Source organism: Ochotona curzoniae, unplaced genomic scaffold, assembly GCF_017591425.1.
Source record: "Ochotona curzoniae isolate NIBS_2020 unplaced genomic scaffold, NIBS_Ocur_1.0 contig_1071, whole genome shotgun sequence".
NCBI classification, from domain to species: domain Eukaryota; kingdom Metazoa; phylum Chordata; class Mammalia; order Lagomorpha; family Ochotonidae; genus Ochotona; species Ochotona curzoniae.
The window spans coordinates 19,834,686-19,853,376 of NW_024464939.1; the positions used below are offsets into that span (position 1 = coordinate 19,834,686).

The 18,691-nt window shown below is 43.3% G+C and overlaps 1 protein-coding gene across 9 annotated transcripts in view; it reads left to right on the forward strand.

Annotated features, from left to right (window-relative positions):
• NCOA2 (nuclear receptor coactivator 2) overlaps nt 1-18,691 on the forward strand; it is a 273,963-nt gene that overhangs the window by 212,035 nt on the left and 43,237 nt on the right. For all 9 annotated transcript variants that reach the window (XM_040994531.1, XM_040994548.1, XM_040994513.1 and 6 more), the window contains 5 exons: nt 1,572-1,760; nt 3,135-3,236; nt 3,761-3,904; nt 7,119-7,266; nt 8,844-10,113. In XM_040994531.1, coding sequence (XP_040850465.1) covers nt 1,572-1,760; nt 3,135-3,236; nt 3,761-3,904; nt 7,119-7,266; nt 8,844-10,113 — 1,853 coding nt within the window. The remainder of the gene's footprint in view (nt 1-1,571; nt 1,761-3,134; nt 3,237-3,760; nt 3,905-7,118; nt 7,267-8,843; nt 10,114-18,691) is intronic.

Consider the following 18,691-nt stretch of genomic DNA (forward strand, 5'->3'; position numbering starts at 1 on the left):
CACACACAACACACATCACCCTGCCTTTTAGAGAGAAGGGTCTGTAACAGAAGGCAGTGTGAAGTGCCTAGAGTTGCTGTCGAGTACAGGGACGCTCAGCCTTTGAGCATGAGAACCTTTGGAGAAAAAATTGAGGAAGTCCTGCTATTTCAGATAGGGAGTCAACAGAAGCAGATATCCACTTGGCATGGTGAGATGAGGATGGGGAAGAGGCAGCTTATTGTGGGCAATATGAAGCATACAGTTAGATTGGTGAGTGGGTAAGTGTTTCTACTTAGCAAGTTTTTAAAAATTTATTTATAAGCTTAAGTGGCCTTCAATTTCATGATAAGTCTAAATACTTTGACATAATTTAATGTATGCTAGAATTGGTGCCACATCCAGAGCTGGCTTAGGGAGCAGCACATCTAAAACTGGAATGCCGTGTCTGGCTCTGTGCGTAAAATACGTCTTGTGATACCTGCATCTGCTGGTGAAGTACATGGGTTCAAGTCTGGGCTACCCCACTCCCCATCCAGCTTCCCGCTGATGCAAACCCTGGGAAGCAGCAGATGATGTTTTAAGTGCATGGGTCTCTGTACCCACATGGGAGTCATGGTCTGAGTTTAGCCTGTCCCAGTCCTAGCTGTCACAAGCATCTCTGGAGTATGCCAACAGTTGTGAGATTCTCTCTTTCACTCTTGCTCTCTTTTACCCCCACCCACCCACCCGGTATGTATGTATTGTATGTGTCTTTCTCTTAACATTCCTCTACCTTTCTGATAAAATTAAAAGTGAGCATATTTTTAGGCATTTTGAAAAGCAAATGCACATGGATAGTCTAAATGTTTCAGCAGCCAGTTAGGAGAAACAAAATTAGACAATTCTGATATTCTCATAGTAACTAATCAAGATCTGAACTTGGGCCTGGAATGGTAGCCTAGTGGCTAAAGTCCTCACCTTGCACGCACCAGGATCCCATATGGGCGCTGGTTCTGATTCTGGCTGCCCCACTTCCCATCCAGCTCTCTGCTTGTGTCCTGGGATAGCAGTTGAAGACGGCCCAAAGCCTTGGGACCCTGCACCCACATGGGAGATCCGCAAGAAGCTCCTGGCTCTTGGCTTCGGATCGGCTCAGCTCTGGCTGTTGCTGCCAACTGTGGAGTTAATCAACTGACAGAAAATCTTCCTCTGTTTCTCCTCCTCTCTGTATATTTGACTTTCAAATTAAATAAATAAATAAATAAATAATCTTTTTTTAATCAACTGACAGAAAATCTTCCTCTATTTCTCCTCCTCTCTGTATATCTGACTTTCAAATTAAACAAATAAATAAATAAATAATCTTTTTTTTAAAAGACCTGAACTTAAAGGGAATCAGTCAGGTTGAAAAGTAGAAAGCATAGAAGACGTTTTGAAACTCCAAATAATTTTTCCAAGTTGTTAAGGCATTAACCCAAGGTGGGTTTTGTTTTGTTTGTTTTGATTTTTTTTCTGCAAAATAATATTTTTCTATATCATTTCAATAATTCAGCAACAATGAATCTACTATTAACTTCCTAATAATATGTGATTTCTTTTGCCTTGCCCAGTGAATGGGGGTTCCTGGTCCGGCGAGCCCCCCAGGCGGAACAGTCACACTTTCAATTGCCGGATGCTGGTGAAACCTCTACCTGACTCAGAGGAGGAGGGTCATGATAACCAGGAAGCACATCAGAAATATGAAACTATGCAGTGCTTTGCTGTCTCTCAACCAAAGTCCATCAAAGAAGAAGGAGAAGGTAGGACAAAAATTCTACAATATGTTATGAACAGCACATCCAACGGAACTTTCTACAGTGTTGGAAGTGATATGTCTTAATCTCTTCCATTGAGCACTGGAAGGCTAAGTATTGCAACTGGGAAACTAAGGGTATGCTCATCATTGTCATTATTAAATTTACTTTTAGAAGTCACCAATGACTTCGTACTGATGCCACTCCGATAGTGACTAACCTATGCGGAGTTCTAGTCTCCACTGAAAATCTGAGCCAAACTACACAGCCTTCAATTAGAACACACAGGTGGAAGTTGAGAGGCCAATTCCTTCTTCATTCAACAGCCTTATGACGTTAGGCAAATCCCTTCACTTCTCTAAGCATCTATTTATTGTCATAGGAAGTCGCCAATAACTGAATTGGAATGCAATAAGATTTTAATAAATATGCAGGAATCATGGCTGACATTGAATGCTAGTTAGTACTTATATTTCATATATTTTTAGTTTAAATTTTATTGTCAAGGAGATGTTGGAACTGTTGTGAATGATAAATAGCATTTCAAAATCAAACTTTTGCCTTAAGTGTATCAAATGATTTTATGCTATTTTGTACAATGCAGTAAGTGCTGTTAATTTATCCATCTGTAATTAAGTGCCAGAAAATTTAGCTTTTATTTTGTGAAACTCATGATATTTTAGTTTTATACCAGCTATTAGTAGATATATTTCAACAAATTGTTTCCTAAAGCATTGCCCTGGATGTTGGAGTGGCTTGAGGAATAAATGCCCACCACGGCCACGTGAGCAGCTAGCCATGGCCAAGATTCTAAACTATAGTGCAACTGTCCATTTCCTGGGTACTGTGGGGTTCATTCCCTGAATCTGCAGGGAGGCTCAATCTTTGTTTTAAATTGCATAGTGTCATTGTAAGGAAATATACATAGCTTGGTACATGGTATATCTAGTTTTCCTGTGTCACCGTGAATCTAAAACTAAAAAAAGAAAGCCCTTGACAAAACGGAATATCAGGTTTCACTTGTCATCAATTTTGTGCTTTGTGTGAATTACAGCGGTAGTCCACCTCAGCCACTGCCTAGGAAAGAAGCCCGTTCTTTGCATCACTGCAGAGATGGCTCCCACTGCTCGCCGTCCAGGGCCTTGGCTGTTCTTTCATTACATGTGCGGTGTGGCTCAGGCACTTGACCTATACTCCCTCCTCCTCCTACACAATGTGCCTTCTTTTTCCGCACTTGAAGAAAGAAGTCCAAGTGCATAGTGTGTTGCCGTTCTCCACCTTCCTGATTTACAAAGTGGTACTGTCATAAAACTACGTCTGGGTTTGTTCGAATCACTAATGAAAGCTTAATATTCTAAAGATCAATTTTTATGATTTAAGATCTGCAGTCATGCTTGATTTGCGTGGCAAGAAGAGTTCCTATGAAGGAAAGACCAATTCTCCCCTCATCAGAAAGTTTTACAACTCGCCAAGATCTCCAAGGTAAATTTTCTTTCCAAAACATTATAACGAGTGTGTTTGGATGAGTATCAAATCATTCATGAGGCAGTCCTGCAGAGCCAGGGGGCTGGTGTGAGACACTGCTGCCATCTTCCCATCAAGTCCACTTACCATGCTGCCTGTTCTAAATACAGTGGCAGACACAACTTTAACCAATTGTGGGTTGAAAGTATTGGGAACAAAAAGTAGTGTCTGGATCAAACATGCACAGATTTTTCCTGTCATTTCTTAAATAATACAGCTGTTAACAAAATGCCTTGCATTTGGATATTATAAATAATCTAGAGACAATTTAAACCATAGAGGAAGGAATGTGTGGGCTAGTGCCTGCTGTTTCATATAAGAGAGGTGAGCATGCTTGAATTCAGAAATGGGAGCATCCTGGAACCTGTGCTCCGTGGTCAAAAAGAGATGGTTGTGAATAAATGTATTTGAATTTCAAATTCAATTATGTCCATAGGAAATCAGATCAACATGTAGGTGTAATGGCTGTTGTTGTTTAATAGGCAAGATCACTTCTCTGGACACTAGCACCATGAGAGCAGCCATGAAGCCAGGCTGGGAGGACCTGGTGAGGAGGTGCATCCAGAAGTTCCATGCACAGCACGAAGGGGAGTCCATCTCCTACGCCAAGAGGCATCATCATGAAGGTCAGCATCTCTGAATAGCGTTTTTCATGGTGGGTTTCAGCTGAGTTGCTCCAACAAGAACCTGCAGGACAGAGATGAGTTGAAGGAAGTCAAATGTGGAGTGATAATGTCATAAAGACTGAGAAGAGGGAAGGACAGAGGTTGTTTTCTTTGATCCCAGGTGTTTTAGTTGTATAACAGGAAATAAAGTGGATGTTTAGACCAGCAGTTAAGGTATCCATGTCCGTGTCAGAGAGCCTGGCTTTCAGTCCCCATCTCCAGCTTCTGATCCACTTGCTCACTAATGAGCTAAGTGGATTTCTTCCACACACATGGGAAACACAGATCAAATTTTCACACTCCTGACTTCAACCCAGACCATCCTTTCATTGTGGGCATTTGTAGAATGAATCAGCAGAAGGGAGAGTACTTTCTCTCTCTCTCTTTCTCTTTCTCTCATGTCTAAGAAGTATCACCTGACAGGTCAATATTGTAGCATAGTGGGTAAAGTTGCTGCCTCTGACTCTGGCATCTGTTTGAGCACCACGTGTCCGAGCTGTTCCAGCTCCTGATCCCATTCTCTGCTGATGGCCTGGGAAAAGCAGTAGAAAATAGCTCAAGTGCTTGAGTCCCTCCATCCATGTGAGAGGCCCAAATGAAGCTCCTGACTTCAGCCTGGCTGGTAAGACCATCTGGGGACATGAGCCAGTGGTTACATTTCTCTGTCCCTCCCTCTTTCTCTGTAACTTTGACAAAGGAAGGAAGAAGGAGGAAGGGGAGGGTCACCTGGATCATAAGGGAAATCTAGAAGTAAGAGCAAATGAAATTTGCAGGAAAGACTGTGCCCTCTTGTAGAGGAAGCAGTAGGATCCCAAGGCCTCCTTTCAGGTTGAAACCAGCAAGTCTCACAGATAGTTCCAGTGGACCAACAGAAGTGAAGTGACTTGTCTTAGGTCACAGTCTTAATTAACAGGACAGGTGGAAGTCACTGAGAAGTAGTAGTGGCAGCCCTGGTCAGTGTGTGTGGTGCTGTCCCTTCTTAGTGGGCCTGGTAACCCTGCACCCACAGAGCCAGGGTGGAACATCTAACTGAGCCCAGCTGGTGGCCACTGTGCTCTGTTCCTCAAACTCCTACCACAGGATTACAATTTCTCAAGTGGCTTTTAATTTTCTGTGAAAGTGGTGACCATAGAGAAAAGTCCCTCTTGCTTCAAGAAGGAGAGGAGGAGTCTTTCTTCCTTCTCTCTGCGCCTGGCAGGTGCAGTAGGTCAGGAGGCCTGAGCTCTACATGAAGTGTCAGCATGGGCCGCATTGTATAAAATAGACTCATGACAGTATGGTGCACGCTGCAACTCAACCTAACAGTTGTTGTGTTTACCAGGAAAAAAAAATTGTGGCCAATTATTAAAGATGAAATTTCATTTTGTCATCATCCATTTAGTGTGCAGCTGTGACCTTGGCATTTTACCAGTAGTGCTTTATGTTTAAACATTGAGCTTTTCAGATCACTTAATGAAAAAACACAAATCAGGGTAAATGAACTCTCCAGTTCCCTCAGTTTTTTCTCATCTTCTCATCCTGTTCATTCTTCTATTTTCTAAATAAGCACATAAGTCAACAGTTTATGTTCTATCGTTTTTAGGTTAAAAAGCATGAAAGGAAATATAGATGCTAGGACCTACCATTTCACTAGATCTGAATAAAAAGAAAAAAATAACAACAAAAATTAAGGAATCAGTGTAAGCCAATTTCTGTGTCCTGGGTCTTAAACGGGCATGCCACACATTTAGTTCTGTGGCTTCTCCCTTCCTTACGAAAAGATTTACAGAAGTGTAAGATCCACCAGAAGGAAACCTTATTGAGACATTGTCAAACTTCTGATATCCAGGGAATCGCATTTGCATTGAGTAGAAATCTACTGAAGGGACTTTGGGCACGTATTCAGGTACATGACTCTCACAGGGCTTTTTGGCAGGGATATTGGCTACAGATCAAATAGAAGTGGAAAATCTGTAGGAATCGGAGTCGGTGTCAGATCCTAAGCCATTCGAAATACAAATCTTGTAATGCTCATATTATGTCACCTTTTAGAAATATTTATTCTGCAAACATATACAAGACACACAGGTACTTTTCGAGAATGCCAGAAAGCAACAGCAATGTAGTTTATCAGACGGCTCAAAGTGAGCTGTTTCAAGGAAATCCGAATCCGCACTGTCAGCCTGTGTCTCCTGCATGGCAGTTCTGTGGTGTGGTGGATGGTGGTTGCTCTCACACATGTACACTCCCTCCCTTTCTCATTCTTTTTGGTGCTTGGTCTCTTGAGGGCAGCCGTGCAACCCACAAGACTTGTGCTGAGGGTTCTGTGGTAAAAACTGAGTAGTCTTGTTGAAATGGTTTCAGAGGTAACTGTTACATCACTGCTTCTTCTGAATGCAGCTGTTCTCTTTTATACGAAGTACTAACAAGTCAAGCGATAAATTTCAAGATTATTTGGAGTCATTTTTGGTTTGTGTTATATTTTTATAACAAAATTGTCTGGAAAATGGGAAGTTCGTGACCTTTTACCTAAAAGTAAAAGTAAGCGCGTTATTTGTCACTTACTATTTGCACTTTTATTCTTCCAGTTTTCTTTAGCCTTTTTTTTTTTTTTCCACTTTGAAAAGATTCTTCTGGCTGTTTATCTTTTATTTCCTGTTGTCTTAATCACAAAAACAATGTCTCACACGGAAAGGAACAAAATTGAGGAAAAGTAGCCAGAGATGATGGATTCGATCTGGATATTCAGAGGACCTATTTAATGGCATAACTTGCGTTATAACATTTGTATTATTTTAAAAGCAAATTCTCGAGAGATGCCGTGGTTATGCGTTGTATTGCTTTCTAACATTTTAACCAAAGCAGTGATAAGCTTGTTTTGAACTGATAAAAATATATTTTATGCCCTACCTTGCCATGCTTTTGAAGGTTTTGTAAAAACAATTTTTAGGTCCAAACTTCATTCTTTTTCATAAGAAAAGCATATTGAGCTTAATGGTATTTTAGGTGAAAAGTAAACGTGCTTTTTTAAAAAGGTATAATGTTTTAATGTCACAAGTGCCCTTCATAGCCCACTCTGGAATGCTCACTAGAAGAGGAGGCTGAGTGGGGTCTGCTAGTCTGTCTTGTGCCGCCCTGAGCTGCTACTGGTTCCTTGTTTGCTAAAGCCCCATTCTGTTTCCTCACATGCATGCAGTGCTCCGACAAGGACTGGCCTTCAGTCAGATCTATCGATTTTCCTTGTCCGATGGCACGCTTGTCGCTGCGCAAACAAAGAGCAAGCTCATCCGCTCTCAGACCACCAATGAACCTCAGCTCGTGATCTCGTTACATATGCTTCACAGGTAATCTCACTTGTAAGAGATGGTTTTCCCTTGCTAAGTTCAAAGCCAACGTGACAAAAGTAACAAATCACTGCAGAGCTGTTCAGGTTTGTGAGGCACTTCCGGTCCTCATTGACGTTCACATAAAGCATAAAGCTTTACAGCCTTATTAACTGTTACCTAAAAGGCAACCTACCGTACAGGCAGTCGAGCTATCCTTTGAGTTGTAGCCTTCCCCCTGGTGGACTTTAAAAACCAACTTGGAGAACATGAGGGGACACTGTGAACCCTGCCGGATTGCCCTCTCTGCTCATGATGGGGGACAGACCAGCTCCACGGTGAGGCACGCCTGGCAGAAATGCTGAGGCCAGCAGTCCCATTTCTGCCCCATGGTGCTGGACTATAAAAGTTTTCAACGTAGACATTTAGGAAAAGTATGTTTGATTTTTGTTCTCAGATCTAAATTGATATCTTGATGAACTTTGAGCTGAAAGGTGATAAATGTCTCCTTTAAAAAGTAAAGAAAGCTGAATGATTTCAAGCCGCTGTCATAAGCCGTGCTGTTTTAGAACACACATTTAAGAAAGTGATTAAATTTCAACTTAGCAAATGTTCGTGCGGATGGTATGGGAAGCTTTAGGAATTGCTATCAGAAGTTACACAAATTCATTATGATGAAAGAGTTTCATTTTACTATACTTCTCAATTATTTGCTTTCTTGTTTAGGAATAAGAAGTTAGGCCTGTTTGTCAACTATTAATAAGTCTGACCTCCAACTGAAACAATTGGAAAGTGATTACAGATGTGGCAGATTTCACCCATGTAACTCAACACTGATGTTTGACAATTTGTTAAACCTGTTTTGTTTGGATTTGTGTGCCCATTTAGTAACTCTACAGTGATTGTTGAGGCTGTAAATTAAGGCTTATGGGCCCAGAAATGATCCTGCTCAGAAAACCTGTTTTTCACTCGCTAGTGAGAAGGCTGATCAGAGTTTTCTAAAAGTGGAAGAACAGATTGCAAGCTGGGGTCACTCCAGAATTCCCTCTGACTAGCAGCAGGGGAGGGCAGGGAGTCGAAATCTGTTTGATAAGATGATCTAATTCCAGCCTTTCTCAGTGACTGGTGCCCTGGAACTGGCTGTGCTTCTCTAGCAGGGGCACGTTTTCTTACCACATAGGGCCCAGAGCTCTCTGGGCTGGCGGGGTTGTAGGGTTGCCTGCTTTGGCGAGTTGCCAAATGTAGCAGGTGATCTGACAGCCGTGATTGTTTGAATCATTCTGAGTGGCAGCTCTCAGCTACCCATGAGTCAGTGGGGCTGTGTCATTGGAGCCCCTCTCTCCACCAACCTGCTAACTGTAGTGTCAGACTTCACGCGCCCTCCATGAAACTGCAGCCACCTTCAAGGAGTTGCCTGAAAATCGCACACTCAGTCTTGTCCATCATTGCACAGATGCTTTTATTAGAGTGGTCCATTCTTTCAATGTAATCTGTTCTTGTAAAGAAGAGAGGTCACTTTGCTTTTTAAAAACAAGTTGCTGGGATTTTTTTTTTTTTTTTCGTTTTATCTTACATTTCTTTCTTTCCTTGTTATACAGAGAGCAGAATGTGTGTGTGATGAATCCGGATCTGACTGGACAAGCGATGGGGAAGCCATTGAATCCAATTAGCTCTAGCAGTCCTGCCCATCAGGCCATGTGCAGTGGGAACCCAGGTCAGGACATGACCCTCAGTAGCAATATAAATTTCCCCATAAATGGCCCAAAGGAACCAATGGGCATGTCTCTGGGCAGATTTGGTGGTTCTGGGGGCATGAACCATGTGTCAGGCATGCAAGCAACCACTCCTCAGGGTAGTAACTATGCACTTAAAATGAACAGTCCCTCTCAGAGCAGCCCTGGCATGAACCCAGCACAGCCCGCCTCCATGCTTTCACCAAGGCATCGCATGAGCCCCGGAGTGGCTGGCAGCCCGCGAATCCCACCCAGTCAGTTTTCCCCTGCAGGAAGCTTGCATTCCCCCGTGGGAGTTTGCAGCAGCACAGGAAATAGCCATAGTTATACCAACAGTTCCCTCAACGCCCTTCAGGCCCTCAGTGAGGGGCACGGGGTCTCATTAGGGTCCTCACTGGCTTCGCCGGACCTAAAAATGGGCAATTTGCAAAACTCCCCAGTTAATATGAATCCTCCCCCACTCAGCAAGATGGGAAGCTTGGACTCCAAAGACTGTTTTGGACTTTATGGGGAGCCATCTGAAGGTACAACTGGACAAGCCGAGAGCAGCTGCCACCCCGGAGAGCAGAAGGACGTGGGCGATTCCGGCATGGCGCAGGCCGTGAGCAGCGACCGTGCTGACGGACAGAGTAGGCTGCATGACAGCAAAGGGCAGACCAAACTCCTCCAGCTGCTGACCACCAAGTCCGATCAGATGGAGCCTTCGCCCTTATCCAGCTCTTTGTCGGACACAAACAAGGACTCCACGGGAACTCTGCCTGGTTCTGGATCAACCCATGGGACCTCGCTCAAAGAAAAACATAAAATTTTGCACAGACTCTTGCAGGACAGCAGTTCCCCTGTGGACTTGGCCAAGTTAACAGCAGAAGCCACGGGCAAAGAGCTGAGCCAGGAGTCCAGCGGCACGGCCCCCGGGTCGGAAGTGACTATTAAACAAGAGCCAGTAAGCCCCAAGAAAAAAGAGAATGCACTACTTCGCTATTTGCTAGATAAGGATGATACTAAAGATATTGGTTTACCGGAAATAACCCCCAAACTTGAGCGATTGGACAGTAAGACAGATCCTACCAGTCACACAAAGCTAATAGCTATGAAAGCTGAGAAGGAGGAGCTGAGCTTTGAGCCCAGTGATCAGGTAAGCCCCTAACGTCTTCTCCCAGCTACTTGACTCAGTCTCCCCCAGGTTCCCTCCAGGGGACATTCAGGAGGCTTCTGGTGGCGAGGTGGAAAGAAAGAAAACTCCTTTGCCCGGTGATTCTGGCTTTGAAGCAGTGCTCACTGAGCTCTCATTAGCAAAGAGAGGCACTACAGAGCACGTGGGTCTGGGCCCTCCCCTTGTATGGGTTGACCGTCTGCAAGTTGTGCTTAGCAGGCTCTCGTCTCTGCCTCTGCTCCTCCCCTGTGCCACCAAGGGTAGACACAGCCACAGGACACTGAGCACACACAAATGGCTAAATCAAGTGATCAGCACAGGCATGTACCTACATACTCGGCATTTTTTGTGATGCCCAGCACTTAGCATCTGTACACGCGGCAGTTCTCAAATGTACTGCTGTGTAGATTTCAAAAAAAAATGTTATGCCAACGTTAGCTTTTGAATCCATTTTGTTAATAAGCTTTTGATTCCCTTTCCCAGAAACCCCAGAGTACCCTCCTGCTTTATCATTAACTCCATAGTCACCACCCTGCGCAGGACACCTCCTGGCATTGTTATCTGTACCTAACTGAAATTCTTGCCTGGTTAGCCACCGGTACACCTCAACCTTCTCCCCTCAAAATCATTGTCCATCCTCTTAGGAGAAGACACCACCATGGGGAAGAGTAAAAGCCATTGGCATTTTTCCTGGTTTTTTGTTTGTTTGTTTGTTTGTTTGTTTTTGTTTTTAAAAATGCTTTTATTTCAGCCCTCGTGGTTTGTTGTCCAGCATTTCCTGGGCACCCATCACTGCCTGAGGTTATTGACCCCAGACTTGGCGCCGAGCCCTCCACTCTCCTCGGGTCCCCTGCACTTCATATGAGTTGTAGTTAAGATTTAAGGCTGTGAGGACCTTCCTACTTACAGTTGCTCAAAAACTTGTCCTTGGAGTTGGTTTTGCAAGTGAATGTTGTGTGTGTCGCTGTCTGCCTCCCAGCCCTGGGAGCCACGCGCCCCTTGCTGAGTCAGCAGACGATGGATGCAGGTGGGGTGGCAAGGTTAGAGCGCAGCTTTGGGGACACTGAGGCCGTTCGTGCCCCTCTCGCCTGGCTCCTCCAGGCCTTCTAAGCACTTGGCTCCCGATCTTCGTTTCCTTCTGCTGTCCTGACGCCTACTGCCATTCCACAACATGACAGGCATTTTCAAGGTTTTGTGCCATCACTGAAGGGATCAGTCAGATTTTTTTAATGTTTACTTATTTTGATTGGAAAGGCAGATTTATAGGCAGAAGGAGAGACAGAAAGGAAGATCTTCCATCCCGTGGTTCATTCCCCAAGTGGCCTGGAGCTTTTTCTGTGTCTGCACATGGCTGCAGGATTCCATGGCTTTGTGCCATCCTCAACTGGCTTCCCTGGTCACAAGCAGGGAGCTGGAAGGGAAGTAAAGCAGCCAGTATATGAACTGGTGCCCACATGGGATCCCAGTGCATGCAAGGTAAGGACGTTAGTCACTAGGTTACTGTGCTGGGCCCAAGCAGTCTGATTTTATAAACATGCTTGAATGTAGACATTCGTGCACAGGTCTGTGGAGCAGCCCTTGTGCAGTGCTGTGAAATCACGGTGGGGGCATGGAGAGTAAATAGCAGTGTCTGGGCGGAGATGAAGTGTAACAGCATACGGCTGTAAATGTTGTGATCTGTGGCGGTCTCCTGGATTAGAACAGACAGTTCAGAGTGGCGGGCGCAGATAGTGTCACTCAGGTCTCTTGACACTTGCCAGAGGGCAAGAAGGTGACCCTGGGGGCCACCACCTCAGCTCAGTTTCCAACATGGTCTGCCCCTCCCTCCAGAAACACTTTATTTTTCTCTGCCGTGGCTGAGGCCCCGGGGACGCAGAAGGCCAGGAAGGGGGGGCCACTTTGGCCTTTCTATATGTATGTATTTGATCACAGTAACTCCAGACAAGAAACAGACAAGAGAACAAACTGAAAAAGAAAGAAAAAAAAGAAGTAAAAATCCTTGAGTCCATTGCAGTTTCTAATTGTCACTTAGGAGAAAACTTTCTAATCAAAATTGTCTCACCTAGGAAACAGAAAGCTCAGAGTGTAATCAACACAGATCTGTCATTCTGGGCAAATCAAACAGCAGTGTACACACACACACACACACACACATGAGTATACAGCAAGTTTAGCTTTCCTAATGAAATCCAGCCCCTGATCTCACGTCCCCCCACTCCTGTTTAAAACTCCACCAGAACTGCTTTGGAGCAACTTGAACGTCAGAAAACATTACAAGTTGAAAAGTCACCACAGGAAGTGTGTGCTACCTAATTTTAGATCAAAGTTAGACTGATTGACAGACTTTAAGGGGAAAAAAAAAGGATTCTTTCCCCTCCTGCACTTGTTCACTCTCCCTCCGTGCAGATAAATTGTGTTTGCTATTAAACCTGCACACATTTGTAGAAGGCTTTACTTTCATTTAAAAGGAATACAATAAATTATTTATTTGGAGAGATAAAGCATTCAGTGAGCCTGAATTGCAATTAACTGTCATGTTAGTTTGACTAGGAAAGAGCCATTAACGGAGGGTGTTCTTAACCTATTGCTAACTGAAAGGACAGGAAGTCCTTCGATGGCACTGTATTACCTAAAATAGCATTTTTTTAACTGGGTAGAGTATTTAAACAAGATTTGTTTCTACGACATTTCCTCACCAACAGGAAGCAATGACAGAAGAATTTCCAGTGTGTTTACTGACTTCTCTTAGGCGCTTGTTTGCACAATGGAGCATGGTTGATGCCTAACCAAGTGCTACTCTTAGCTTCCTTCTAATGCCACCCTGGCACTTACGATGAGGGCTTGGGGAAAGTGTGAAAGAATTGCTTCCTGGTATCTGATGCTGTTAAAAAGGCAAACCGTGTTTCTAACTGATAGTGTGTTGAAAATGAGCCTCCAAATGCGGTGAAATTCCACTCTTCATGGAAAAAATATTTTGTAATTTATTATTGTAGCACTGATATTAAAATGCATGGGCTCTTCATAGTTCCTTCAGAGGACAAGTTGATTTGACACATGGAAAAATCATAAAGCCAGAGAAGTGAAAATTTCAGAAATCAAGTCTAATTTTCATTTTGTAGAACTTTTATAAAAATCTTTCTGACTCATTTTCTGCCTGAAATAGTTTAAACTACTCAAATTGATGTGCCTAATTTGAGCATTCAAATAGATGCCTAAGCAAAATGTCGCAGTATCTTGGCAAGCTCTTTTAGAAGAAGGCATTAATCTTTTTGTCTTGCAAAGGAATGCTGCCTAACAAAATAGATAGGAACCAGAAGAACTTTTGGTGACAATTAAATCTTTTTTTAAAGATTTATTTATTTTGATTGGAAAGGCAGATTTACAGAGAGGAGGAGAGACAGAAAGATCTTCTGTCCGCTGGTCCACAGGCCAAATGGCCACAACAGCTGGAACTGAGCTGATTCAAAGCCAGGAGCCAGAAGCTTCTTGGGTGTCTCCCATGCAGGTGCAGGGTGCAAAGGCCCTGGGCCATGCTCTCCTGCTTTCCCAGGCGCAATCAGGAAGCTGTATGGGAAGTAAAGACACTGGGATACCAATCAGTGCCCATATGGGAGGATTTTAGCCTCTAGGCTATCACACTAGGCCCAACATTTAAATCTGATCAAACTGTAGCTGAGAAAAGTTTTGATTGGAAACCTAGTAAGTTTCTCTTCCCAAATTCAGAGGAAAATACCACAGTCATCAGATCTTGTTGCTTAAACAACTTGAGAAGTGTTTAGATATTCTGAACTTTATTTCTCTGTAGAAACACATTTAATTTAAACAAATGTGTATTCCAAAAATTGTCAAGCAGTGAGCACAAATAAGTATTAACTGTGAGGCACAAAGTAGAGGACAAATTTCATAATCTGTTTTTTCCTATGCTAAACTTAATGAATTCAAATAGTACCCTTTTTTTAAAAATATATTTATTGTTTTTATTGCAAAGTTAGATATTCAGAAAGGAAGAGAGACAGAGAGGAAGATCTTCCGTCCGATGATTTACTCCCCAAGTAGCTGCAACAGCTGGAGCTGCACCAATCTGAAAACAGGAGCCAGGAACTTCTTCCAGGTCTCCCACACAGGTGCAGGGTCCCAAGGCTTTGGGCTGTCCTCGACTGCTTTCCCAGGCCACCAGCAGGGAGCTTGATGGGAAGCGGGGCTGCATGTGGGCTGCATATGGGGCTGCAGTGCCCATATGGAATTCCGGCTTGTTCAAGGTGAAGACTAGCTGCTCGTCTACCGTGCCAGGCCCAATAGTACCCGTTTCTTATGGCTCTGTAAAGAACCAGTTCTTTTTTGTATTATTTTTTGTATTTATTTATTTATTTGTTTCTTGAAAGAGTGACAGAAAAAGACATCTGTCTGCTGGTTCACTCCGCACATGCCAAAGCCAGGAGCCAGCAATTGCCACCTGGGTTGCCTGCAATGAGTGGCAGGAACCCAGGAAATGAGACCAGGTCTGTTGCCTCCCAGGCACGCAGGAAACTTGATTGAAGATGGACAGGAGTCAGTCCTGGGCACTCTTGTAGGAGATGCTCATGTAGAATGTCTGATTCTCCCAAGTGCAGGCCTAACATACTCTGCCACAACACTGTTGCCCTCCCTCATGTAATAACAAACCACACAAGGATGTGGCTTGCTCAAGACAGATTTATGAAGTAACTTAGAATGAGGCTAACACGTGATTGGATTTGATTGACTTTTTTTTTTAAGATCTTATTTGGAAGGCAGGTGTACAGAGAAAAGGATAGACAATCTTCCATCTTCTGATTCACTCCCCAAATGGCCACAAGAGCCGGAGCTGAGCTGATATCAAGTCAGGAGCTTCTTCTGGGTCTCCCATAAGGGTATGGAAGCCCAGGGCCTTGAGCCATCCTCGGCTGCTTTCCTAGGCTATATTAGGGAACTGGAATGCAAGTGGAGCAGCTGGGACTAGGATGCATACCTTATGGGATACAGATGCTAGCAGACAGAGGCCTGTTAAGCCACTACTCCGCCCTCTTAGATTGACTCTTCAAATGGCAAGGATCAAAATTTCAGGGGATCAGAATTCATTATAACACATGTTTTTGAGAAATAAAACAGATCAAAAGCACTAGATTTGCAACTCTAAATTGTTTTAAAATTATTTTTTATTTATCTGAAAGATGAGAAAGAAAATCAACACTTTGACTTAAACCATCCAAATACACTTTAATGTACATAGTGGATTACAGGGTCACAAAGGAATACCCCTAAATCCTACCATTAGAACTCTAGAACTTTCTGATATTGTGGTCACTGTTTCTTTTTGTTTTGTTTTGTTTTCCTTGAAGATGTATTTGTTTTTATTTGAAAATCAGATTCACAGAGAGAGAGAAGGAGAAACAGATCTTCCATGTGCTGAAAAGAGCCTGGAGCTTCTTCCATTCCCCACATGGGTGCTGGAGCTGTCTTTCATTATCGCAGAGCTGGATCGGAGGTGGAGCAGCCGGGACTCAAACCAGCACCCATATAGGATGCTGACACTGTATACAGAGGCTTTCTCCACCACACCAGGGTGCTGAGCTAGTTTTGTTTTTCTATCAATAATAGTTTGGAGTATTTATGTAAAGGGAGTGGAAAAGGTGCAAGGCTCGTCCATGCTGTGGTGAGTCCCTGTGATAGGCACCTTAGTAAAGACTTTCTTGGACATGTATCTGGGGGTTAGGCTGTAAGTGTATCCATTGAGAAAAGTAGCCTGCTTTCGTTTTTGCGTTTGTGCGTGTGATTTACACGTGGGCTTACTTGGTTGGGTTACTTCTCATCAAAGGCAAATGCAGTGCTTTCCTGGGAAGCAACCTGTTTATTACAACCCATCCCCCTAACGCCATGCCCATGGAGCCTAAAGAGCCTTTGGGTTGTTTGTTTGTTTGTTTTGTTTTTAATAATGCAGTTTCAAAGTCTCAGGGATTTCCCCTTCCACCCCACCATTCCCCACCCCCCATCATACACACAGTTTCCTTATATTATTAAATAATCAACCAAGGGTGGCATTTTAATAGGGAAATTTGGCTTCCTGGCACAAAAATAAAACTCACAGTTCTAATCGAGCCTCTTTCTGATCTCTGTAACTATTAAAAACCTTTTTGATTTTTACCAATCATTGTTAGGAGGGGTTTTTCTGAAGAAGTAATGAGAACTCCAGGATTTTTTGTGAGATACAATAGTTAATGTGGTATGTTAGCATGATTGGAGGAGTTTGTCTAGTTGGCTCTTGGCTGACAGCACATTGCTGAGTTGCATGCTCTGTTCTTAGAAGGCACCAAATATACTGAGAGTATCAGTTTGTAGATTATAGATAAGCCAACCAGAATAAAGTTAACTCACTTCACATTTGCACTGAAAGTACACAAAGGCAGTTTTTTTGCATTCAGAGGAAAAGAAATGGTTCTGGGGCCTGGCACAGTGGCCTAGCGGCTCAAGTCCTCACCTTGAACATGCCAGAATGTGCCTAGAACATGCTGGCTCTAATCCCCATATGCAGCTCCACTTCCCATCCAGCTCCCTGCTGGTGGCTTGGGAAAGCAGTCAAGGACAGCCCAAAGCCTTGGGACCCTGCACCTGTGTGGGAGACCTGGAAGAAGTTCCTGGCTCCTGTTTTCAGATCAGCACAGCTCCAGCTGTTGCAGTCACTTGGGGAGTGAATCATTGGACGGAAGATCTTCCTTTCTGTCTCTCCTCCTCTCTGTACATCTGACTTTGCAATAAAAATAAATCTTTAAAAAAAAAAAAAAGAGGAAGTGGTTCTGGATAGCTGAGTAGCCTGGGTTGCCCTCCACTCACCTAAGTGATTGTGTGCCCCAGTGACATGATGAGGTGGGTGACCTGAGCTTGCCGGGGCTGAGTTCCACTACAGCTACAGCAATGTGAACATCTTAACTGCCTGCTTTTCCAACACACTATGACCTCTATGTCACAAGCTGCATTTGGGATTCAGCCAAAGCAGCAGCAGCGGTGTGCTGCCACTCTGCAGGAAAAGCTGCATCACTGTAAGAGGGAATGAGCAGTGCCATGCAAAGGAGCCACATCCTTGAAAGGATTGTTTTGTGTGCCCTCAGGAGTGCTAACCTTGGAACCATACCGCCACCTAAGACATAACTTTCTTGTCTTTGATGCCTCACCCTCTTGTTAGAAACACGTAATTAAAGTAACTAGAAAATGGTCTTGGAATTGCTCTAAGAAAACATGAGGAATTCCCTGAAAAAATCATCTCGACGTTATTGGCTAAGAGTTGTCTGAGAAGAATCAGAAAAAATATCAAGAAGTGTGTCCTTGTTGACTTTCGAAATATCTGTACATCCAGTCAGAAATTTCTCAGAGATAGTGTGGTTGCCAAGTCGAAAAATCTTCACAAACCCAGCCTGTACAGGGGTGATAGGAGTTATGTGTAGCATACAAATGGAAGCCATTGTGCTTTCAGCAGAACTCATTATCAGGTACGAAGGCAGACATGAACTTTATTTGGTTGGCCAGTGCTGATGAAAGGGCTTCTTGTGGTCACTTCAAAGCCCATTCTGTGACCTTGAGGAACTGCCTAACCTTAGGTACTCTACCTACACATCAAGAAAACGGTTCTCACCACTTTCCTCATTAGAAAGGAATCAAAGCATTTAACTTGGCCCTTCTTGCATATGGTCGACACTGTCTGACTTTTAAGTACCTGACACCTGGACAGACTTGACTTGAAAGGGTATGCGTAGCTTTTGCTTCCTGGAGAAAAGTCAGGTATAAAATGGTGGTGATCCTTACCTCATTGTTTCAATGGTGATAATTGGGAAGGAGAAAAATTTTTGGAAGGAAAAACCTTATGTGGCAAATTATGACTTCTGTAAACTTAGGTTAATAAAAAGAGTGCGGCAGCCAGTTTTCTTCCTGCTTCCCCATATATAGTCACATAAACTAGTGACTGAGAAAATGTCATTCAAAACAGAAACTACAAGCAAAAAGGAACCAGCACCACTCAAATTGAAAAAAGCAGTATCTACCTAGTTCATGGCTGCTTTAGGCCTATTTTCATTCCCCCTGCCCTACTCTTTTGGAGGGGAAAAGTCCTACAAGGAAATTATCTTTTGCTGAATACTGATTCATGACAAATATGCATCACATTGTATATGAGATAATTTTGTGTGTTGCTATTTCTTAGGGAAATTTAATCACGAAAACCTAGACCTGAACTGTAAGCCAATAGTCTACTTGAAATTAATTGGAAAATGCATACTTATAATTAGCTGAGTGATTAGTGTAAAATAAAGGAGAATTTATAAATTGCCAATGAGTCACAGTGCTGGAAGAGTTTTTGTGTTTTTTTTTTTTAATTCAGTCATCTCTTTTTATAGATGAGAGAGTTGAGTATCGAGATTAAATTACTTGCCTTTAGTCAATTTAATTTTTAACAAGATGATCAATTAGCTCCTAGACCCGCTGTTGCCAGTAGTCTGTATCTCTCATTTGGCTCTGCTGCCATACACCAGTTTGGGTATGTAATTGCAAATGGGCC